The 26,745-nt window shown below is 42.0% G+C and overlaps 1 protein-coding gene across 1 annotated transcript in view; it reads left to right on the forward strand.

Annotated features, from left to right (window-relative positions):
- LOC126285248 (fasciclin-3) overlaps positions 1–26,745 on the forward strand; it is a 197,865-nt gene that overhangs the window by 38,285 nt on the left and 132,835 nt on the right. Inside the window, exons 2-4 of the mRNA XM_049984544.1 lie at positions 11,175–11,326; positions 16,947–17,121; positions 24,284–24,433. Coding sequence (XP_049840501.1) covers positions 11,175–11,326; positions 16,947–17,121; positions 24,284–24,433 — 477 coding nt within the window. The remainder of the gene's footprint in view (positions 1–11,174; positions 11,327–16,946; positions 17,122–24,283; positions 24,434–26,745) is intronic.

Raw genomic sequence — 26,745 nt, forward strand, 5'->3', positions numbered from 1 at the left:
ACAGAACGTTCAGATGACGCAGACCAACTGCACTGAACAACGTCTCCAGCTTCAGAAGATGTGAACCTGCTACCTTTCCATCTATAGTTTATGACTATCGACATTTGGCTTTCTTCTTTTGTTATGTATCTGTTTCTTCGTCAAATGTCGTTAGCAATTGTGTGTGGACGTCGCACGACACACCTCAAACATCACTGATGAATGCTTGTGACAGAGGGTGGAAAGCAGCCGGATGGAACATGGCTGAGCTTCCGTGCCAACAGTGCCCGAGCACTTCGTAGCAACAGGCAGTAAAAGCATCAAATACAGGAACCGATATGCAATTTCTTGTCATTTTATTATAAGTAATCGCACCTATAAACGACGCCTTTCTGAGAAATCCTAACTGTGCTAGTACTTTTAAACGGCTTATGTTCGTATGACGTACGCTTAAAAACACGGAATATGGAGTTTAACTCCATACAATATGGCGTCTCCTAAGTTCTGCTTGTGACGTTAAACCGATGCCGCATCTAATTGGCAATATTTCTCTCCACGATGGAAAAATCTGACGAGCCATATTTTTTCATTTCAGGCTTCGTATTGTAGCGGAACGTGATACTCCACGCTTTGACGTTATTAGATCCTTGTTCAAATGGTTCTGAGCACTATGGGACTTAACATCTGTGGTCATCAGTCCCCTAGAACTTAGAACTACTCAAACCTAACTAACCTCAGGACACCACACACATCCATGCCCGAGGTAGGATTCGAACCTGCGACCGTAGCGGTCACGCGGTTCCAAACTGAAGCGCCTAGAACCGCATGGCCACACCGGCCGGGTCAGATCCTTGTCCACGTACGTCTTCACGTGAGAGGACGGCTTTAGTCCTGGGCTTTGTGGGAAATGTTTACGCCCTCAGTGGTGTTATACTTCCGTGTGGCCCTGCTTATGCAGTTCGGGATGACCATCCATTCCCGCCTTCCAGGCAGTGCGCAGTTCGTGGTTTTGTAGTCGAGGGGGAGGGTGTGGTGGGGAGACCGCTTCCTTGATTTAAGGTTATGGGCGCCGTGACGAGCCCAGCTGCCGGGGCTGAACGGAGTCGTCGAATTAAGCGGGCTCGCGGCTCCGCCGTCCCGGTAGTTAATTCGGGTCACATTTGCGTCCATTAACGGTGCCGTTCGTTGCACATTAACGGCCGAAGTCGGATTATACCCGTTTCCTTTCGTAGTCGATAGAGGTAATTACTTTATTTCCATCGCCCTTTTATTGCGAGCACGTTTATAGTCTTTCTTTTTGTCTCGGAGAGGCTTCTCTTTCTGTGTTGGATATTACTGGCATGGTTATCACGAATGTATTCGAATGTGTGTGAAATCTTCTGGGACTTAACTGCTAAGGTCATCAGTCCCTAAGCCTACACACTACGTAACCAAAATTATCCTAAGGACAAACACACACACACACACATACACACACACACACACACACACACACATGCCCGAGGGAGGACTCGAACCTCAGCCGCGACCAGCCGAACAGTGGTTATCACGTCTAGCCACATCATACATCACTTGATTTGTTGTTATCGAACCCAGTAAATGGAGAGAGTAATTTTTTTGTTTTTTTTTTTTTTAATTTATTGAAATGCATTTCGTTGTTTGAATCCGGGTAAGAACCAAGGTTCCACTCCATTCGACGTACAATGGATAGGTATCAACGGTAACATTCTCTGTAAATGTTGGAAAAAAGGAGATGTAATGCACTTCCTGTTTCTTTAATACCGAGAAAATGTTTGTTATTGTCTTGTGAAGATGAAGGTGCTCAGGCCGTAAGAACGACTGGTCGTAATTTTCCACGAAGATGTAAAGTCTTTTTCTGCTTTTGTACGGGACAGTAACGTGTTTTTACAAATTCGTGTTGCATGTTCCCTGAACTTCGTTATCTTTTTTAACACGTCTTTTTCAGGTGGCTTTCTGTCTTCTTGTATGCTCGGCACAAGTTTAGCATCTGATTTTAAACTAACTTCTCGGTGAGGCAGAGATGTGAAACTTTCAACATAGCTCAGAACTGGATGATAATGCCACAGCAACTCGCTTTTTTTGTCTGGTGTGTGGCGTATGGTACTTCGTGTACTGCTGCAGTTTGCCCCATTTCCTTTTCCAAATGGTTCAAATGGCTCTGAGCCCTATGGGACTAACATCTGAGGTCATCAGACTTCACACACATCCATGCCCGAGGCAGGATTCGAACCTGCGACCGTAGCGGTCGCGCGGTTCCAGACTGAAGCGCCTAGAACCGCTCGGCCACACCGGCTGGCTTTTCCTTTTTCAGTAGCCAACGTTTCGTGTTACGAACGACTGCTCCGTGTGAGTTTTAATAGCTCCAATTTTTACCTTCATGGTCTCTTCGAGAGATCTACGTAGGAAGGACCAATTTATTATCTGAATCAGGTGAAGAGAGACTGTAACAAATCTGAGATTTACCACATGTCTCTGTTGCCATCTCGTCAAAATGTTTGAAATCGATTGAAAACTCTCACACATGTACACAAGACTAAAAATCGGAAAGCAGGTATTGTAATAAAACCCTTTTTGGTATGGCACATTTTTAAAACGGACCAAAAAATATAAAAGAATTTCTCCTAGCCCGATACAGAGGTCCGGAAAATTTTTGCTTATAAATTTGTAATAGCTATGACAATACTTGTAAAATTTAAAACAAAGGACGTGTGTTGCCTGTAATAGACAATAGTGTAATAGTGACAATAGGTGGCATAGCTGTTACAAATTCACGAGCACAGATTTTCATGACAAACTCTATGGGGTTAGGTAGGAACCTGTATGGGGCTATAAGAAGAAATTTTTATATTTTTTTAGTCCTTTTAAAAAACTTTATACTAAAAACCTTTTTTTCCAATCATTAATTTTTCTTTTCTTCCGGCTACACCTGGTGTCATGTGAACATTTTTAGCCATACTTCTGTGCCTCTGTGGATACTGTAAAATACTATAAAGTAATCTTATATTATTGTGCAGATTTTTTCTGTTGTGATATTTCTATGTAGATGTTTTATATGTGTACCAAATCGTTGGCGGTATAGTTCAATATGCCCATTCTTGAAGGCTGTTATACAACTAGGAAAAGTTACGTTCAAATTTGTTGGAGATTTTTAAAATATTGAGTGCGAAATTTTGAAGTTGCAGCAGCACTAACTGAGGTAGACAATCAGGGACACTGGATAAAATACTGACATACATCGCACTAAAATTAATACACTGTACTTGAAAATGAACCATGGCTCGAAACTATAGTGGTGTTCACTAAAGTGCAGTTTCAAAATACGACCTGGTCGCTCTCTCTCTATGTTGTTTACATCTTTGGTCGGGTTTAGTGTCATATCTGAACAGTCAAAGGGACTGTATCTGTGATACAATATCCAAAGTCAACGTCTATCTTCAGAAGTTCTGGGAAACGGGGTGACGCAAAACTTTTTTTCATGTTTGTATGACATGCCACAACTGCAAGAAATATGGTTCTACCCGCTTCCGCAAACTGACATCGTCCTTTACGGAACCTAAGAGGACCCTGATCCTAGATGGTGGTCAAAAAACAAATTTCACGTCATATTTCCGCAAAATACGATCACTGCTGTTCGAAATGCTCCCTTCGTAGGGCAAAAAGGCCGTAGACTTTGGTGCCACCCTGGTAAAGTCATCACTCACTCGGAGGATCGATAGCGCAACGTACGACTAATGTGTCCTTCACTGTAATCATTCTGATGAAAGGTGACTTCGAGAAGGCTGACAAACTCTCAAGGTCCGAGATGACACGTTGAGTCGGATGACAATCATCAGCCTGCAGATACAAGTGAGTGTGAGTGGGCTGCCTATAAACGGTATGTCCCAACGCACCATCCAACTTCCTCCTGACCAACACACCAAGGAAGGGCAATCAGCCATCCTTTTCATTCTCCATTTTACAACGAATATTCGGGTGGATTGATTTCAGGTGTTCTGAAAACCTCAATCAACCGTAACGAATCAGACAGAAAGAAGAGTGGCGAGAGAGACCACATTCAAACTTCTGGAACATCAGGGTCATCCTATGAAATAAAACAACACGGACATTTCTGGCATGCCCTTCCAGGTGTTGGGTTTGGGGTAAAGTAGCCATGGATAAGAAAAAACCACTCCAGTTTACTGGATATTCCACTCCTTATGACTAGAACAATACAGAATACATAGAAGGATGATGTAGTTTAATTCACTTATGAGCCAAAGTTGCTGTCTACCAAAATACTGCTTGTATATTTGCCGAAGTACAGAATAGTTTTATCAATGGCACTACCTGCACGTCATGTACATTTCTGAGCGAGTTTGGCTGGGGGGGGGGGGGGGGGGGGAGGAACAGAAACTATGTGCCGCCGCCTATCTCAGACTTTGAAGTAGATGACGGATACCAAATATCCGTGACTGATACACCGTTGTCAGTGAATGGCTTCGGCTGGATATGACATACCTCAAGAAAGGTAAAGAGTGCAGGCACTTCTTCGACAGCTTGAGATCGTTATCAACACTAGAGGTGGTGTTCGTCATAGCGTGAAGTCTTACGCCGGTGACTCATGTTTTGTGCAGTGTGCTTAAGTCACGACATTGATAACGAATTCGATCGCAGACTGATCAAAGTCACATGAGGAACAGTCCAAAGAAAATTATCTAAGAAACACGGTTCAAAAGGCTCTGCGCACTATGGGACTCAACATGTGAGGTCATCAGTCCCCTAGAACTTAGAACTACTTAAACTTAAATAACCTAAGGACATTACACACATCCATGTCCGAGACAGGATTCGAACCTGCGACCGGAATAGTCGCGCGGTTCCGGACTGAAGCGCCTAGAACCGCTCGGCCACAGAGGCCGGCAAATTATCTAAGAAAATGAGAAAAGAAAGTAGAAGGAAATATAGATGGCTGTATCAGTTTTGCTGTATTTCTCAGAGACGTGGGTGACAGATACTAAATACCTTCTCGGTAAGATACAGGGACCAACTATAGGATCTCTGAGTTCTGTGGAAGACTCGAAAAGATTTCATAGACATAAAAATGCTACAGTCCTAGTGCAGTTAATGTATAACATTGATCTGGATTCAGATAATCATACGCTGATGGAAAAAAGACCTTAACATAAAGGAAAGGTAGTTGACGTGTTTCTACATCTGAAAGGTGACGTCTACTCAGATTTCGCGCCAGCAGCATAAAAGTGGCCCAAGTAGCGCCACTATGAGGATGCAAATCAGGTTCGCTTTAAATATACGCTGTAACGATCGTGAGCATTATTGAGCTTGGACGTGGTAAGTTGATGTTAGTCAAGAATGCCGTTAAGGCGACAAAGACACCATCAACAACAACACACTGAATTTGAACGAGGTCGTGTAATACGGCTACGAGAAGCTGGATGTTCTTTCTGCGGTACTGCAGAAAGACTTGGCAGGAATGCATCCACTGTACACGACTGCTGGCAGCGGTGTTCACTAGAATGTACAGTCGCAAGAAAACCACGCTCCGAACGGCCACATGGCACTACCGAGAAAGATCATCGTCTTCGGCGGATGGCTCTGGCGCATCGTACTGCATTTGCAACAGCAATGTGAGCCGCAGTTGGCACCACAGTGACACAACGATCTGTTACAAATCGGTTACTTCAAGGACAGATGCCCTGTAGCGTGCGTTCCTTTGAGCCCAAAACCCCGCCATTTGCTACGTTAGCGGTGTCAAACGAGAGCTCATTGGAAGACAGGGAGGAGGTCTGTTGTGTTCCCTGAAAAAAGCTGGTTCTGCGTCGATGCCAGTGAAGGCCACGTTTTGGTTAGAAGGAGACCAGCTGAGGGCTTGCAATCAACCGGTCTGCGTGCTAGACAAACTATGGAGTTACGGTCTGGGGTGAGACTTCGTATGACAGCAGGAGCACTGTCGTGGTTATCCCAAGCAGCCTGAAAGTAAATTTGCACATCAGTCTGGTGATTCGAGCTGCACCTGTAGTGCCCCCATTCATGAACAGGATTCCAGGGGGTGTTTTCCAACAGGATAAATTTCGCCCACGTACCGTTGTCGTGACTCAGCATGCTTTACAGAATGTCAGCATGTTGCCTTGGTTACTCGCTCACCAGACTCACCAGATCAGCACCTATGGGGCATCATCAGACAACTCTAGCGTCACCCACAAACAGCATCAACCGTCAGAGTACTGGCCAGCCAAGTGCAACAGGCATGGAACTCGATCCCGCAAACTGGCATTCAGCACTTGTACAACATAATTCATGCACGTTTGCATGCTTGCATTCAACATTCTGGCGGTTACACCAGTTGTATGTGTACCAGCATTTCACATTTGCAATGGCTTATCTCGCGCTTACATTAACCTACACTATTGTCCATTAAAATTGCTACACCACGAAGATGACTTGCTACAGACACGAAATTTAACCGACAGGAAGAAGATGCTATGATATGCAAATGATTAGCGTTTCAGAGCATTCACACAAGGTTGGCGCCGGTGGCGACACCTACAACGTGCTCACATGAGGAAAGTTTCCAACTGATTTCTCATACACAAACAGCAGTTGACCGGCGCTGCCTGGTGAAACGTTGTTGTGATGCCGCGTGTAAGGAGGAGAAATGCGTTCCACCACGTTTACGAGTTTGATAAAGGTCGGATTGTAGCCTATCGCGATTGCGGTTTATCGTATCGAGACACTGCTGCTCGCGCTGATCGTGATCCAGTGACTGTTAGCAGAATATCAGTGGATTCAGGAGCGTAATACGGAATGTCGTGCTGGATCCCAACGGTCTCGTGTCACTAGCAGTCGAGATGACAAACGTCTTATCCGCATGGCTGTAACGGATCGTGGAGCCACGTCTCGATCCCTGAGTCGACAGATGGGCAGCTCGGAGACCGTGGCTGCGGTTACCCTTGACGCTGCATCACAGACAGGAGCGCCTGCGATGGTGTACTCAACGACGAACCTGGGTGCACGAATGGCAAAACGTCATTTTTTTCGGATGAATCCAGGTTATGTTTACAGCAACATGATGGTCGCATCCGTGTTTGTCGACATCGCGGTGAACGCACATTGGAAGCGTGTATTCGCCATCGCCATACTGGCGTATCACCCGGCGTGATGGTAAGGGGTGCCAATGGTAACACGTCTCGGTCACCTCTTGTTCTCATCGACGGCACGTTTAGCAGAGTATGTTAAATTTCAGATGTGGTACGACCCGTGGGTCTATCCTTCATTTGATCCCTGCGAAACCCTACATTTCAACAGGGTAATGCACCACCGCATGTTGCAGGTCCTGTACCGGCCTTTCTGGATACAGGAAATGTTCGACTGGCTGCCCTGGCCAGCCCATTCTCTAGATCTCTCACCAATTGAAAACGTCTGGTCAGTGGTGGGAGAGCAACTGGCTCGCCACAATACGCCAGTCACTACTCTTGATGAACTGTGGTATCGTACTGAAGCTTCATGGGCAGCTGTACCTGTACACGCCATCCAAGCTCTGTTTGAGTCAATGCCCAGGCGTATCAAGGCCGTTATTACGACCAGAGGTTGTTGTTCTGGGTACTGATTTCTCAGGATTTATGCACCCAAATTGCTTGAAAATGTAATCACATGTCAGTACTAGTATAATACACTCCTGGAAATGGAAAAAAGAACACATTGACACCGGTGTGTCAGACCCACCATACTTGCTCCGGACACTGCGAGAGGGCTGTACAAGCAATGATCACACGCACCGCACAGTGGACACACCAGGAACCGCGGTGTTGGCCGTCGAATGGCGCTAGCTGCGCAGCATTTGTGTACCGCCGCCGTCACTGTCAGCCAGTTTGCCGTGGCATACGGAGCTCCATCGCAGTCTTTAACACTGGTAGCATGCCGCGACGGCGTGGACGTGAACCGTATGTGCAGTTGACGGACTTTGAGCGAGGGCGTATAGTGGGCATGCGGCAGGCCGGGTGGACGTACCGCCGAATTGCTCAACACGTGGGGCGTGAGGTCTCCACAGTACATCGATGTTGTTGCCAGTGGTCGGCGGAAGGTGCACGTGCCCGTCGACCTGGGACCGGACCGCAGCGACGCACGGATGCACGCCAAGACCGTAGGATCCTACGCAGTGCCGTAGGGGACCGCACCGCCTCTTCCCAGCAAATTAGGGACCCTGTTGCTCCTGGGGTATCGGCGAGGACCATTCGCAACCGTCTCCATGAAGCTGGGCTACGGTCCCCCACACCGTTAGGCCGTCTTCCGCTCACGCCCCAACATCGTGCAGCCCGCCTCCAGTGGTGTCGCGACAGGCGTGAATGGAGGGACGAATGGAGACGTGTCGTCTTCAGCGATGAGAGTCGCTTCTGCCTTGGTGCCAATGATGGTCGTATGCGTGTTTGGCGCCGTGCAAGTGAGCGCCACAATGAGGACTGCATACGACCGAGGCACACAGGGCCAACACCCTGCATCATGGTGTGGGGAGCGATCTCCTACACTGGCCGTACACCTCTGGTGATCGTCGAGGGGACACTGAATAGTGCACGGTACATCCAAACCGTCATCGAACCCATCGTTCTACCATTCCTAGACCGGCAAGGGAACTTGCTGTTCCAACAGGACAGTGCTATTCCGCATGTATCCCGTGCCACCCAACGTGCTCTAGAAGGTGTAAGTCAACTACTCTGGCTAGCAAGATCTCCGGATCTATCCCCCATTGAGCATGTTTGGGACTGGATGAAGCGTCGTCTCACGCGGTCTGCACGTCCAGCACGAACGCTGGTCCAACTGAGGCGCCAGGTGGAAATGGCATGGCAAGCCGTTCCACAGGACTACATCCAGCATCTCTACGATCGTCTCCATGGGAGAATAGCAGCCTGCATTGCTGCGAAAGGTGGATATACACTGTACTAGTGCCTATATTGTGCATGCTGTGTTACCTGTGTCTATGCGCCTGTGGTTCTGTCAGTGTGATCATGTGATGTATCTGACCCCAGGAATGTGTCAATAAAGTTTCCCCTTCCTGGGACAATGAATTCACGGTGTTCTTATTTTAATTTCCAGGAGTGTATATTTGTCCAATGAATACCCGTTTATCATCTGCATTTCTTCTTGGTGTAGCAATTTTAATGGCCAGTAGTGTATGATCTTGTAATGTTGGTCAGGTAAACATGTTACCTAGACAAATTTATTCCAGAAATTTCATCACTCTACATTAATTATTTTTTGGTGTTACGATTTTTTTCAGTCACTATACTTGGACACATGAACTGTAAGTAACGTGATTCTTCATCCCTGAGGATGATCTGTTTTTTGAGCGAAACTGGTAATTATAACGAACAAGTAAGGTACAGCCAATTTTTAACTTCTTTTAATCTGCTATTCCATGCACTTCACAAAATTAATAAGCTGTTTGTTTCTGCATACATCATGTCATGTACTGGCCTCGATTTACTATGATCCAGCCTTGAAAGCTTCGTCTATGTGCGTAAAAGTGCAGTGAACCAGTTCTTAGTGATCTTGCAGACACTTTTAAGATGTACGGAATCAGTCCTGAGAAAGTCTACTTATAAAGTTCCAAGAAACAACTTCAAGTGATGAATGTAGGACCGTAAATTGTCTGATCGAAAGCATCCGGACACCACTATGCGGAATTGACAACTAGGTGCGACGAGAAGCGTGCCTACAAACATGCAGAGAAGCAGTAACAGCAGAGTCGGTCGGTCAGAAGATCTGAGTGACCTGGGACGTGGACGAATGGCTGGACTTCGCCCGAGTAACAAATCCGTCGAGGACATTGCAGTCCTTCGGAGCTGCCAAAATCGAATGTTTGTCATGTGACTTTGTGTACTGACTGACGGTCCCTACATCTACATCAACAACCATACTCCGCAATCCACCATGCGGAATATGGCATCCGTCTGATACCCTTCATCCATGGTTCACAAGATACCATGTGAAAAAGGGCGAGTTGCGTTTCGCAGGAGCGATGCTTTCTAAAGCTGTGCTGATGCATGGACAGCAACTTCTCTGTCTCAAGGAAATTCATTATATTCGAACGTCACCTGCCATCATTTGTAGTGCAGACAATGAATTACGGAGATGTATGGATCTTTATCCATCCGAGGCCTAGTTTAGGTTTGAAAGCAGTATATACGGGATGAGTCACTAACTATTGCCACCTGGAATAGCTCCGAAAGTATGATAGTAGCTGAAAAGTTTGTGGGACAAAAGTTGCATGCGATAACGGGAGCCATAATATGACGTCGGTTTTTTTGTTGCTAGGTGAGGTCGCGTCAGAGGTATCAAAGTTAACTTTGTTTTCTTAAATGAGATGCTGTAGTTTGGTACTTATTTTCTAATGGAGGCTATCGAGACGAATCCAATGATGTGTAACAGCAAGGTCATTGAAGTTCCGATAATAATGAATGATACTTTATTTAAATGAGCCAATACTAAGTGTAGCTCCGAACCAATGGTGATTGCTCTTTGTCGAATTTTCTTCTACAGTGAAAGTGCTTGGCAGAACGTAACAACAATAGTAAATGGGAAACATTTCCTAATGTACTGCAAGCTTATATTTATTATGAAACTTCCTGGCAGATTAAAACTGTGTGCCCGACCGAGACTCGAGCTCGGGACCTTTGCCTTTCGCGGGCAAGTGCTCTACCAACTGAGCTACCGAAGCACGACTCACACCCGGTACTCACAGCTGTACTTCTGCCAGTATCCGTCTCCTTATTATGTATTAAAGAAAAATGTTTCTTGAAACTTGTAAAATCAGAACTACAAGTGATGTTGAACTAATGCAAAAGAAATAGACAAATATGATTTTATCGAAGACTAGCCTTGTTATAGCATAATACATGTTAATGTCTAACATTTTGAATGTTTAGTAAGTGTTGAAACATGCTCAGTAGCACGTAGATTCAAAGTTATTAATGCAGTATTTTACACTAAAATGACAGAAGTAAGTTTTCAGGTTAGTACATTGTGCGTGCCTCCCATAAAAGTTTGGAGTTGCTACTGGAGTCCCTTATGGAGGTGCTGTAGAAGTTGGTATCCCTGATATGGCTCCTGCGGCACGCCACAGGAGGCTGCGAGGTGTGTAGTCTGAAGTACTGAGAGCTGTGTTGCTTTGGTTCTTCCCACAGGTGCTCAGTCAGCGACGGCGACGGTGCACCCACGCGAGCAAGTGGTTCTTCCTGGAGATCAAGTCAAACTCATGTGCCGGACGGGCGTGCCGATAGTGTACTGCCGCATGGAGACCCCCAGGGGCGGCAAACCCTTGTTCCTGAACCCCAGCGTAAGTACACCACTTTTTTGTGGGGTGGGGGAACGTGGAAGAGGGTCTAGTTTTAGTTTGGTACAGCCTGTCAAGAGTTTGTCTGCTGTGGTGCCAATCTGCCATTCTCGTCATTTCAGGGTGGGGCTAGGACTTACCTTTAGCCGCCTCATTTATTTTGTAGCAATTAGGGTGGCGATTAGTGTGAATGATCTTCGACTACTGAACCTGCGAATTATACACATCAATACTTTATTAACTGTTCTATGCGGAATGTCATCACAACGCAACACCATAGCAACATAGCATGAAAGACAAGAACGATAATGGGCAGGAGGACAATGACAATGACAATAATTTTCAAAGAGGCACACTTTTTCTTTGTTTTTTTTTTATGTTGATACTGATGCCCACTATCAATGTGTACTTCCTCTACAGTGTTCGCCCTCTAAGCGTGCTTCCTGTGGTACTGCCATAGGTATTCTCCAATGTCTTAATAATCAATGAATGAAATAGGTTACTGCAAATTCTTAGGTATTTGTACTGATAAGGACCAGAACTGGAAGCTATTTACCTGGTACAGATCATCTGAAATGCCAACCCAAAACGAAGCAATTTTTGTGTTATAGATACTATCAGCTTTCAAAGATGTTGATATAATTTTCCAGTTTTCGTTCACTAATACGTTATGGCATCATATTCTGGGGTTACTTGTCACAGAGGAGAAAAAAGTGTTTATTGTACAAAAGTGAGTAATAAGGATATGTGTAGTGCCTGTTCTAGAACTTGTAGGCAGCTCTTTAAGCTACTGGGCAAACTTATGCAGCCTCATAACACATTTACTCCTTTGTGACATTCGTTTTCAGCAGTCAATCACAGTTTGAAAACAATAGTAACATTCATAAAGAATATACAAGAAAGAGAAATGAGATACACCATCAATCACTCACTGTGGCACAGAAATAAGTGAGCTATTCATCCATAAATACACTGCTTGGTAAAAAATAGTGACACAGGAGGTAATGAAATGAAACTGTATAGACTGAGAGGATATGTAATGTAATTTTTGTAATTGCAGAATCAAGTGAAATTTACAAAGGACTTGACAGTATGGGCCCACTTATTAGCAGAACATTGCACCCACTCTGGCCTGGATGCATGGAAGCGTGTGACAAAGCTCTTCTGACCTTGCTTGAGGCAAGCTGCCCCACAATTGTTGCTGTTGTATCTGGTCCCTGATATGCTGGCAACAGGCACTGGGATGAAGTAGACATCCAAACTGGTCCCACACAGTTTATATTGAGCACAGATCTGGGATCTTTCTGGCCATTGTGAGTACCTTAGTATCATGCGGACGTATCATAGACACACGTGCCATGTATGGATGAGCATTGTTCTCTTGGAAAATGTCATCATGATACTGTCTCGTGAAAGGTAGCACATGATGATGCAGGTTGTCCATTACTTATGTTGTGCCATAAGAGCAGACTCAATCACTGCCTCAAGTCACACCCGACAGCTCCCCACACAATTTGTGGCCTCTCGATAGGTCGCCATCATACTTGCCAACAATGGCATTGAAGGTAGTGTAGAACTATGATACATTGCCGAAACGAATGTGATGCCATTCATCACGAGTTCATGCTTCCTTGTCACAGCAGTCCTAGGAAGATAGGACAGAATGAGTTAGTGTGGACAGTTCAATGATAAGCTTGTTCTCATCAGAACCAAGAGCAAACCAACTCTGACAACAATAGTTCAGCTATGTGTGCTGGCATTGCAAGCTGAAAATGAAGGAGGAGACAAAACACACAAAGTTATTGAAAGGGAAATACAGTACACAAAGGAAGATGAAAATGTAATAGTCATGGGAACTGCAATGTGGATGTAGGTGAAGGACTAGAAGAACAGGTTACAGGACAGTACGAGCTTGGTACTAGGAATGAGAAAGGAGAAAAACTAATTCAGTTCTGCAACAAATTTCAGCTAGTAACGGAAAATACTCCATTCAAGAATCACAAGGGGAGAAGGTAAACTGGGAAAAGGCCTGGAGACACAGGAAGCTTTCAGTTAGACTACATCAGTCGGGCAGAGATTTTGAAGTCAGACACTGGATTGTAATGCATACCCAGAAGCAGATATAGACTCAGATAACAATTTAGTAGTGATGAAGAATTGGCTGAAGTTTAAGAGACTAGCCAGGAAGAATCAGTGTATAAAAAGTGGGATGTGGAATTACTAAGGAATAAAGAGACATGCTTGAATGTCTCCAAGGCTATAGAAACTGCGATAAGGAATAGTTCAGTAGTCACTTCAGTTGAAGACTTACTGACATTTCTAGAAAGGACAATCAAAGTAGTTGAAAAAGAAACATGTACAATGAAGGTAACTGTGAAGAAACCATGGGTTACAGAAGAAATGCTTCAGTTGCTTGATGAAATAAGGAAATGCATAAATGTTCAGGAAACTTCAGGAATACAGAAATACAAGTCAATTAGGAATGGAATAAGTAGGAAGTGCAGGGAAGCTAAGGCGAATTTTCTACAAGAAAATTATGAAGAAATCGAAAAAGAAATAATTTCAGCACTGACTTGGCATATAGAAAGGTCAAAACATCCTTCAGTGAAATTAAAAGCCAGGGTGCTAACATTAAAGAGTGCAACAGGCATTCCACTGTTAAATGCAGAGCAGAGAAATTATGAGTGGTAAGAGTACATTGAAGGCCTCTGTGAGGGGAAGACTTGTCTGATGACATGATAGAAGAAGAAACATAAATCAGTATAGATGGGATAGGGAATCCAGTATCAGAATCAGAATTTAAAAGAGCTTTGGAAGACTGAAGATTGAATAAGCCAGAAGGGATTGAAAACATTCCATTATAATTTCCAAATATAATTTCCAAAATCAATGGGGATGTGGCAACAAAATGGCTATTCACACTGATGTGTAGAAAATATGAGTCTGGCAATGTACTATCAGACTTGTGGAAAGACATCAATCCACACATTTCCGAAGATAGCAAAAGCAGACAAGTGGAAGTCTTATCACACAGTCAGCTTAACAGCTAGTGAATCCAAGTTTCTGATGAAAATAATAAACAGAAGAATGGAAAAGAAAATAGAAGGTGTGGTAGATGACAATCAAAATAATAAACAGAAGAATGGAAAAGAAAATAGAAGGTGTGGTAGATGACAATCAGTTTAGCTGTATGAAAGGTTAAGGTACCAAAGAGACAGTCCTGAAATTGTGATTTGTAATGCAAGCAACACTAAAGAAAAATCAATACACTTGTAGGATTCATTGGCCTGGAATTCACATTAGGCAATGTCAAATGGTGCAAGATGTTCAAAATTCTCAGAAAAATACGGGTAAACTACAGGGCAAGATGGGTAACATACAATATGTGGAAGAACCAAGAGGGAATCGTTTGTGTGGAAGTCAAATAATGAAGTGCTTGGTTTAAAAATGGTATAAGACAGGGATGTAGTCTTTTACCCCTTCTGTTCAATCTACATATAATTTTTTTTAAAAGAATGACGGAAATTTCAAGAGTGGAATTAAAATTCAAGGTGAAAGGATATCAGTGATAAGATTTGTTGATGATATTACTGTCCCCAGTGAAAGTGAAGAAGAATTACAGATTCTGCTGAATGGAATGAATAGTGTAATGAGTACAGAATGTGAATTAAGAGTAAATGGAAGAAAGATGAAAGTAATGAGAAGTAGCAGAAATGTGAACAGTTAAACTTGACATCAGTATTAGTGTAAAGATGTAGAAGTAGTTAGGATATTCTGCTACCTGAGCAGCAAAATACCTATAATAGGCAGAGCATGGAGGACATGAAAAGCATACTAGCACTGGCAAAATGGGCATTCATGGCCAAGAGAAATCTATTAGTATCCAACATAGATCTTAATTAAGCAAGAATTTTGTGAGAATGTATGTCTGGAGCACAGTATTGTATGGTACTGAAACAGGGACAGTGGGAAAATTGGAACAGAAGAGAATCGAAGCATTTGAGATGTGGCTCTATGAAAGAATGTTGAAAATTAGGTGTAATGATACGGTAAGAGATGAGGTGGTTGTGCACAGAATTGGAGGGTAAGGAACATATGGAAAACAGTGACAAGAAGGGGAAGACAGAATGTTAGGTCATCTGTTAAGACATTAGGGTGTTAAGAGATGGGGAATAACTTCCATTGTACTAGAGGGAGCTGTAAAGAATAAAAACTATAGAGGAAGATAGAGATTGGAGTACATGCAGTAAATAATTGAGGACATAGATTGCAAGTGCTACTCTTAGATGAAGAAGTTGGCACAGAAAGGAATCTGTGGTGGGCTGCACCAAACCAGAAAAAAAAGAAAAAAATTACATTTCTGGCACTACTGTGTTTTTGATACACTGTTGCATGTCCCAAGAGTTCCAACTGTCAAATCATGCTTCAACATTCATTGCCAGATGGCACATGGTGTTTGTGCCAAGCAGTACTTCTGAATGGAGTTCCAAGTGCCATTCATCAAGGTCTCGTCCATTTAGTCTTGGATAGTTTGAAGAGATAACACACAAGTTTTTGGGCATAACTTTTGGAGCTGCAACAGATATTTTGCAATTATAGAAACAAAGAAAGGTAACCAACATCTTTATTCCACATAAAGTTGTTGGGTCAGCTAGAGCTGTGGACTCATTCCATGTAATTCCAATTCATGCAAATGACTTATTTGGTGATTTTAAAGATGCTGCTGAAACACTATTGTCAGTGCAGGCATATGTAAGATCTCCAAATGCAATATGATTAAATTGTCTGACACTCATCCATCTCACATAGCTGTACAACAGTTCCTAAACTCAAAGAGAAGAATGAAAAAAATGTCAGTTATTCAAAAGAGAAAAGATCATGACAGATGTATAGCATGTCACATTACATCTGAAAGACTAGCCATGTTTATCAGTTTCACAACAGAAAGACCAGTTGACAATGTTTCCATTACTTCAACAGCACGACTTTGTAACGACTGACACCAAGAATGGTGGTGTGGAAGAACTAGAAGCCAATACTGAGATTCTTTCCTTGGATTTAATTTTTTTAATTCTCTTGTAAGAATTTAAAAGACATTCAAAATGGTTTTTGTTCCCTCCTGTTCTAATCCTTAAAACATTATTGCTGTCCTTGTATTGTCAGAAATATGACTTAGTACCTCAATATTAACGGTACTTGATACAAAAACTTTCGTATTGGCACTTACAGTCAGTCAGTTCCCTGGTATGGCATGGCTCCTAGAACATTCTTATTTTTTGCAGCTCTTAGTTGGACAGCATAATTCATTATTACCAGAATACATTCTTATTTTTTTTTAAACGTTGGGAAATTCAGAAAGGAATAACAACAGTATGAAAAGAGCACTTGCTATCCACTACATAGAGGAAGCATTGAAGCATTGAGCCACAGAAAGATACAGGAAAAGATGGCTAAACTTTTTGCTTTCAGTCAAATAGTCCTCCTTCATAAGCTAAATGCACGCACACACACACAAAAAAAACACCACCATCACCAAACACAACAACAACATCATAATTTCATTGTGTATATCAATCATCATAAGCCACCTGCCATGTGCTACAAGAGTAACTCTGTTTAGCAGACGAAAGTGACAACCACTGGGGATCCCGTCTACTACGGTGAAGGCTACGAGAAGGGCCAGTGCGGCATGATGCTCCAACGGGCATCGGACCGTGACAACGGTGTTTGGAAGTGCACCATGGGAAATGCTCAGAGCGCAGAAGAGCTGGTGGAGACCGCCATCATCACTGTCGCCCGTGAGTATACTCTTCCTCCCCTTATTTCCTTATCCTCCTGTGCCACCCCCTTCCTTCTCTGCATCTGCGCCTATACTTAGAAAACTAGAGTGAAGTTTATGGCAGACTGTTCTTTCCAGTGTAGAAGTATTCATTCTCATTCTCATTTAATTAATGCGTGGAGCACCAGAAAGATGTTTGCTCAAATACCTTTGTGTCTGCTGTAACTAGTCGAACCTTATTTTCATGATGCGTATGGGAGTGGTGTGTGGTAGGTTGTATATTGCTAGATTACTCACTTAAGGCTTGTGCTTGAAACCTTCAAAGAAGGTGTTTGTGGGATTATAGGTGTATGCCTTCAAGCATCTGCCTGGTCAGTTTTCCTGGCATCTCCATGACACTGTGCCATGAGTCAAACAAAAGAGCATTTGTGCTGCCCTTCTTTGTATACGTTCAGTATCCCTTAATAGTCCTATTTGGTACTTGTACCAAATACTTATGCATATTTAGGATGGATCACATGAGTGTTTTGTTAGCAAACTCCTTTGTAGACATTGCATTTTCCTAGTATTTTATCACTGAACCAAAGTCAGTTACCTGCTTTTTTCTATCACTGAACCAAAGTCAGTCATCTGCTTTACCTATGAAGGAGCCTTACATTGTTTTGTTTTGAGTAGTATGCAGTTTTAAATTTCTGAATATCTAAAGCAATTTGCCAGTCTTTGTATTACTTTGAAACTTCATCAAACACAGAAGGAATTCTTGAGCAGTTGTTTTGGTCAGATATTTGACTGGATTAAAAACAAGACTCCTTAGAAATTACACTGTGGATTTTCTCTGAATTTTCATAGCCCAATGAAGAGTCAGAAAAAGTCAAGTAATATTAAACACTTAATTAGTGTTTTGAGGTAGAATTTTTGTACAGGGAATGTACAAATTAGGTTCATGCTTTCTGAACAAAACTTAAAAAAATAAATAAATAAATAAATAAAAATTAAAAAAATTGAATTTGATGTCAAATGTTTTGCAGAATGATTTGTCTAACAGTAAGAAATAAAATGGATTGGAGAAACATTTGACACAACTGTGAATGATCTCACAAATAATACGAATAACGGTGGTCAATGAAAAGAATTTCTTTTACAGCTAAATTAACATTATGCACTTCTTCTCACCATACATATGACCCATTGAATTTCCAGATGGGCAAAAGAAAAGGACTCTTATAGATTATAGCTTTTGGCCAAAACCTTCTACAGCAAAGAAAATGTACACATGTTCCAGCAGGTGGGAGCTGATGGTGGTAACAGTCATGCCTCTGTGAGGTGTGCTTGCTTGAATGTCTTTGTCTTTTATTTGCTGAAGAAGGCTTTGGCCAAAAGCTGTAATCTGTAACATTGTTTTGTTGTGTCTGTCTGCGAATCAATGGATAACCTTTACAGTGCATAGAAATCTGGACTTTCCCTAATATTGTTGATATTCTAACCTGGAGTTTCTGTTGTCTGAACTGTTTCTTATAGACAATTTGCCCCTGGCTCCAGATCAGATTTCATAATTTCTGTACTGGCCTCAATTTTCACATAATAATGATTTTTGGAAATTCTCCCTGTGGCATGTGTGTTATTTCTATCTGCCAAAATGACACACTCTTACAACACCACATCCAGATGTGAACAACAGAAAAAATCTGACAATACACAAAGGAATCAAAGAAATTAGTAACATAAGAGCAAAGAAAAGTATAGAATCATGCCTGAAGTATTTGCATCTTGATTTCCCATGATACCTTCCCTCAGGAATATCACTTCATAAGGACTAGCAATCATCAGACAACATTGTGGTACTTCATTTGCCTTGATCATACTCTTCCATTTGAGTAATGTCACTCACAAATCAAGGAAATGTTCATCAGAAGTTAAGTCCCTAACTTGGAATCCTACAAATATTCCTCCTCCCTTTATTTTTGCTTCCCTTATCATGGAAACTTCTCTCACAAGTACATGAACCCACATAAGTTTTGTCCGTGGCTTTCACAAAGTTTTTGGCTAGGTCCAATTTAATGTGCAGTGGAAGTAGATACACATTTCTGGGGCCAACAAGAAGATTGTGCACCATATTCTTCTGTACAGGCAATTTTTCCCTAATAATAGAGTTTTTTTTATCTGCTCTCCCACTTGCATAGAAAGTAGCAGTTCTTTGTGTACCTAAGTAGCAGGCCAGGGAAAAATGCAGTTGCCTTGAGATACCCACATACACACCATTTGTATTTCTCATACTGGGTAAGTGTGAGTAGGAGTTTAAAAATTCTTGTATGTCTTCTTACATGTCTCCTTAAAACACAGTATGCTGTACAGAAGCTTACAAAACCAAGTAAGTTACCAGCATAACAGGAACAGATGACAAGCTTCAATAGTTTCAGTATATATGTAACTTTGTTAATATGAACTTAAAGAACAGGACAAAAAAAGAAAAAAAATAAAGTTTTATGAACTGTGGCCATGATGTCTGTTGTATAGGAGTGAAATCTGGGTTCTTGCAAAGAGGGATAAGAGTAAAATACGGGCAGTTGAATGGGATCTTTAAGAGCAGTGAAAGACTGCACACACCAAACCTGAATGAGAAATGGAAAAAAATTAGAGAAGAAGTGAATGTTGAAGGATAAACAGCAAAACAGAGAAGTGTAGAAACAGGTGGGAAGAGTATTTGAGCAGATTTCCAGAAGAAAGACTCACAGAATGACTGTTGAGATACAGTCTGAGGGGGGGGGGGGGGGGGGGGGGGAGGAGGAGGAGGAAGAAGAAGAAGAAGAAAGCGTGGTAGGCCCAAAATGAGATGAGCAGTAAGCCTAATCCCTGCAAGTGAAGATCATGGTGAATTTGGTGGTGGTGGTGGTGATCATGGGTGCCTGCAGAAATTTATTCAAGAAGGAACATATTTCAAAAATTACAATTTTCGATGGAACTGATTTTGTGTGCTTCAAAATGTGTCATACCCAAAGCATTAATTTTGACAACAAGTAAACAAAATGTATTTATCTTAAATGAATGATAGTTATCCACTCAGCATTTTAAAAGTAGGTTACTTTGATACTTAGATGATATGCATATTTCAGGAGAGTACACAATCTTGTGGTATTGAACACTCTGAAATTCTGTCATCACATGACTGCACCCAGGGTTACCAATAACTTACAAAATTCAGTGTGTACATAAAGTCTGGGAACACTTTCAATTATTTGTTGCACAAGAGCTAAACATTGTACAAATGTCATACATATTGAATTTTGAAGAGAAACTCAGGAAGATTTTTTTTACAAACATTTTATATGCGAACTATGAGTGACCTGGCAGGTGTCAATAGGGTAATTGAATTCTTGCCAGACCCGTCCCAGCATGGCATTGTCGACTGTGGCAGTCTCTTCCTCTATTCTCTCCCGGAGCTCTGCTACTCTGCTTCATCATGTGGTAGACACTGTACATACATCAGACCTTTATTGTGTCCCCACAGAAAAAAGTCACACGGATTGTGATCTGGTGATCCAACACACAGAAAGTTCGCTCCGTACCTGAACTCACCAGGTTTGCGACTAGTGCTGACTATTGGCAAATTACCAAACTACACTGTGGCGGTCTACATGAAAAAAAAATTTTCAGGGTTTCTCTTCGAAATGACATACACTCCTGGAAATGGCAAAAAGAACACATTGACACCGGTGTGTCAGACCCACCATACTTGCTCCGGACACTGCGAGAGGGCTGTTCAAGCAATGATCACACGCACTGCACAGCGGACACACCAGGAACCGCGGTGTTGGCCGTCGAATGGCGCTAGCTGCGCAGCATTTGTGCACAACCGCCGTCAGTGTCAGCCAGTTCGCCGTGGCATACGGAGCTCCATCGCAGTCTTTAACACTGGTAGCATGCCGCGACAGCGTGGACGTGAACCGTATGTGCAGTCGACGGACTTTGAGCGAGGGCGTATAGTGGGAATGCGGGAGGCCGGATGGACGTACCGCCGAATTGCTCAACACGTGGGGTGTGAGGTCTCCACAGTACATCGATGTTGTCGCCAGTGGTCGGCAGAAGGTGCACGTGCCCGTCGACCTGGGACCGGACCGCAGCGACGCACGGATGCACGCCAAGACCGTAGGATCCTACGCAGTGCCGTAGGGGACCGCACCGCCACTTACCAGCAAATTAGGGACCCTGTTGCTCCTGGGGTATCGGCGAGGACCATTCGCAACCGTCTCCATGAAGCTGGGCTACGGTCCCGCACACCGTTAGGCCGTCTTCCGCTCACGCCCCAACATCATGCAGCCCGCCTCCAGTGGTGTCGCGACAGGCGTGAATGGAGGGACGAATGGAGACATGTCGTCTTCAGCAATGAGAGTTGCTTCTGCCTTGGTGCCAATGATGGTCGTATGCGTGTTTGGCGCCGTACAGGTGAGCGCCACAATCAGGACTGCATACGACTGAGGGACACAGGGCCAACACCCGGCATCTCCTACACTGGCTGTACACCTCTGGTGATCGTCGAGGGGACACTGAATAGTGCACGGTACATCCAAACTGTCATCGAACCCATCGTTCTACCATTCCTAGACCGGCAAGGGAACTTGCTGTTCCAACAGGACAATGCACGTCCGCATGTATCCCGTGCCACCCAACGTGCTCTAGAACGTGTAAGTCAACTACCCTGGCCAGCAAGATCTCCGGATCTGTCCCCTATTGAGCATGTTTGGGACTGGATGAAGCATCGTTTCACGCGGTCTGCACGTCCAGCACGAACGGTGGTCCATCTGAGGCGCCAGGTGGAAATGGCATGGCAAGCCGTTCCACAGGACTACATCCAGCATCTCTACGATCGTCTCCATGGGAGAATGGCAGCCTGCATTGCTGCGAAAGGTGGATATACACTGTACTAGTGCCGACATTGTGCATGCTCTGTTGCCTGTGTCTATGCGCCTGTGGTTCTGTCAGTGTGATCATGTGATGTATCTGACCCCAGGAATGTGTCAATAAAGTTTCCCCTTCCTGGGACAATGAATTCACGGTGTTCTTATTTCAATTTCCAGGAGTGTATGTATGATATCTGTACTGTGTTTAGTTCTGGTGCAATAAATAATTGAAAGTGTTCCCGGAATTTATGTACACCCTGTACAGATAAAAAGATTCAAAGAAAGTTTCTTAATATTCCATTGTTGTTGACACTGAAATTCTAAAATATGAAATACAAAAATCAGACTTATTCAGAAAATCTTGTTGGGTATCAGCAAAAATGTCCAAAAACAAGTGCCACATTAATGTCGCATGAGGTGAAGAAACTAGGAATAAACTTTGAAAAGCTCTCATTCAATTTTGATGACCTGTGACACTTTGTTTGCTTAGTGAACTTCCCATCTGATCATGTTGATGGATTTATTGCATTACTTTCATGCTTTCTATTTTTAATGTTGATTGGCATAACTAAAGTTGATAAAATGCATAACTGAAGTTGATAAAATGTGTTTCGAAAGCTACATTTTTTGAATTTGTTGAAACAACTATAAGCCATGATGAGGATTCAAATGAATGGATGTAGGAAATCTCCTAAAGCCCACCTCAAATTGACTGGTAGAACCAACTTTTAGCAGCCTAGGTCTGAACTAAGGCAGTACTCATCTCATAAATTTCATGTGATTGTGCATTCAGGTGAAACGGGCTACAGAATTTGTAGGTCTGCGACTGCATTTAGTGATGTGTTGCACCCCATAGTGTTTAAGACAGTCCTAGGAACCAAGATAAATAGTGATTGCTGAAGTCACAATACTTCCTGTGAAGCTCAGTATTGATAAACCATGTTGCTAGAAGTGTGAGAGATTTTCATAATGAATAAAAATCTGTATCCCCATTCCAGTAGGGGGAAAGTGGCCCCTGTTGCCACCCCTTTGCAGATGCTTGTGATGATGACGATGATTTCATCATCTCCTTAATTGCATGAGCAATTGGAACACAAGGACATTTATTCTCATTGTGAAGAACCACAGGTAAAGGGAGCTATATTTGTAATACAGATAATTTTGTGATTTTTCCCGTACCTCACTATGACCACTCCTGGTGGAGGGACAGTGTGCCAATTTGGCTTGCAGTTACCTGGGACATCATTGTTGGAAACTCAAGATCTTCAGTCAAGAGGGAAAAAAGCTAATGCTTGTGTCAATGTTCACTGTAAATTATAGCAGTGAGATACATGAAAACCTACAAACGATGGACACTTGGTGTAATGATTAGCATTTGGGCCATAACATAAACACATGCAGCTTACAGCGCATAAATACATTGAAAACCCTGTTATTAGTTGATTACACGATTGTTTAGCAATCTCTGGGACCAATCTGATCAATTAAAAATCTGGGAGTATGTATAAAGAGTGAATTCTAGTGAAATGGTGAAACAAACTGTACAACAAGCAAATACCAGACTGAGACTCTGAGAGATTCCTCAGGAGCAAGGTAGCTTATGAACTGCTTGTTAACAAGGAAATACCCAGTGAGGGCAGTGAAGACAGCTACCATGCTTCCCCCCTCCTTCCATCTCCCTAATGTTCAGAATAATTTTGAAGAAAGTTTGAATAATGAAGGATATTGACTAGTAAGTTACCCAGAGCTGGTATTGTTAATCGCCATGAAATCAAAATACCATCTGTAATGCAAACTTCAAACTAGATTACTGTGAAATTTCAGTATTCTAGCTGAAGTACCAGGGAAGAAAAAAAAAATGTGCATTACTTTCCTATCTGCCTTCATAGGAATGAATAACCGAAAAGCTGCTAATGTGGCTTATCATGAATGTCCATATAAACAGTGTGGGTGTACAAATATAGATAAAATTTGTTTACCATAGGATTAGGAGATACCAGCATCATACATACATACATACATGCCACACTCTCAAAATCAATATTTCCTTTGCAGATGGAACAGGGACTAAGGGAGGTGACAGTAATACAAAAAGTACACTCCACAACATACAGCAATGTTGCTTGTGGATTATATCAGTGGATGTACACCATGCATTTCATAAACTTATTAGTAGATCAGGCCTACTACATTTCAGAGACAACGATTCACTAGTTTCATGTCAGTGGGGCCGTTAACAGGTAAACAGGGAGTACAGTGAACCCAGAAGTGACTGTTGTGTTTCAGGAGCACCAGTGCAGCCACAGATCTTCCTGACACCATCGGAATCGACAACGGGAGACGGCAATCGGTATGAATTAGTTGCGGGGAAATCCGTCCACGCCTCATGTAGCATCCCCAATGGCCGGCCACCTGCCAACCTCACCTGGTTCATTGGTGAGTATTTCCCCTTGGCTACTATCATCTGGCTTACATGCTGATATATGATATTGATGAGTTGTTGGATACTACAAAACATGCAATGGGTATAAGAAGAGTATAAGGAAATATTTTGTTTTGTAGTAAATTATAATTAATATTTAGAATCATTGAATGTTGTTGATGTTGTGTGTTATTTATTAATGAAGCTCAGACTACTATCACCCACAGGAGTCGTAGTAGAGCATAATTTTATTAAGGGTGTTGTTTATATTACTACTCCATCACATTCATAATATAGGAAATCAATTGCTTCAGTTAATTTATTTTGTAAAAAAGGTAACATTGTTGTTATTATGTTAATAATTTCACCATATATTATCACGTAGTAACATTAGAAACAATGACTCAAGTATGTATCTGATTCCTGGCATACTCTGGTTACAATTTTCTGTTTATTGTACCAGACAAAAAGTATTTAAATCACATCTTAACCCAAAAATATTTGAAGTTACAAACTGCCTTATTGTGTAACAAAGTTAGCATTGTACTAAGCTAAAGACAAATCATTCTTTGTTATGACTTCAGTATAGTAAAACATTGGGAACTCAAGTAGGATCACCAACAATGTGGGAAAGGACAGATTGCTACTTACTGTGAAGAAGTCTCTTTAAGATGCAGGCTGGCACAGTCAGTAAGTGTCTTTTAATTTGCTTGTCTGCAACTTAACATGTCTTCTTTACAGTAAGTAGCAGTCTGTCTTTTTCTTACATTGTTGTTAGTTATAATAAGATTGATGATATACATCTAATCTCGTAACAGATTGCTTGACATTTTTAACTACCTAAAGTTCTGTGAAAAATAATCAGAATTGAGAATTACCTATACAAAACTAAAATTATGAATATGAAGTATACGTTTGTATTATCAGGTTGTTCATTGGTTTCATGTACTGTGTTCTTCAGTTTTACAGTCACATTACACATCCATTTTAAAATGTTTATGTCAACTACCCTAATCCTTTTTTTTAAATTCCACATAACTGTTTCACCTTGCTATTTTCAGAAAATCTAAATAAGGTATGCAGCAGAGAAAAGAAAAGAAAGAGAAAAAATTTATGATATCAGTCTGAAAGGATTCAAGATTTTTTATGGATTAGGTATTGACAAAAGAAGGGGGGGAAATTTATAAATACGGTAATTGCTAATTTAGCGGTGGACTGAACTTGTGGTTAGAGAGTTTGCTACATTTCAGCAACACCATCAGCATCCCAAAAAGTATGAAACTGGATGCTACCAATCTGTGACCAATGAATATTTCCAAATAAAGTGGCTATGAATCAAAGACATTAACTTGCAGTTAGTTGTAGAGATGTGTGTAAAAAATAGAACATCAATCAGAGTACTTCCGAGTGAAATGATTTTTATATCACATTATGATCCATGAAAGATTCAATTTACAGAATGGTATGTGACCTATGACACTGAAAATCTAGTAGGATTTAAATCTTCTGCATGTGAAATTCTTCATATGGAATCAGAGATAGACTGATATGATCCTGACACTGTACTAGGGTAGATTATGTGTGAACAAACCTGTGGTGAGCCAAGAACTAAGTTAGGTCTTGTTGAGCCCTCTGACATCATGTCTTCATATCTTTGTTACTTTTTAAGGCCTGTGTATGAGCTAAATCATTTGCTATAAGAATACAGACATAGCAAACAGCACTCACTTCAGAAAACATAGGATGTAGGGCCTACTTCTCATATAGATATTGTAACACTTAATGTACACAAAGTCGTAAGAAATTTGAAACCTTAATTGTGATGGGGACTCTAATTTGATTGTGGGAGAGGTAAAAAACAGAAGAAGAACATGAACAGATGGGGAAGAATGAAGGAGAATTTTGCACAGAACATGCTTTAACCATCAAAAACACTTGGTTTAAGAATCATGAAAGAAGGCTATACATGTAGAGGAGACCTGGGAAAACATAAAGTTTGAAACAGATTATGTAACTGCTAGATAGAGATATAGAAACTACATTTTCAACTTCAAAACATTTACAGCCACAGTTGTCGGTTGTGACCATAACATATTGTTTATGAAATGCAAACTAAGACGGAAGAAATCACAAATAATTAGGGAATTAAGGAGATGGGATCTTGTTAAATTGGAAAAAATACAATTTCAAATGGAAAGATTATGCAACAAGAAACTGAAATGGAGGAGAAATGACAGCATAATGAAAAGAATAGATTCTGCTCATCATATAGAGGAGATGTTGAGTCACAGACAGACACAACAAAAAGACTGCTAAACAAGTAAGC

The sequence above is a fragment of the Schistocerca gregaria genome, chromosome 8 (genome assembly GCF_023897955.1).
Source record: "Schistocerca gregaria isolate iqSchGreg1 chromosome 8, iqSchGreg1.2, whole genome shotgun sequence".
NCBI lineage: Eukaryota > Metazoa > Arthropoda > Insecta > Orthoptera > Acrididae > Schistocerca > Schistocerca gregaria.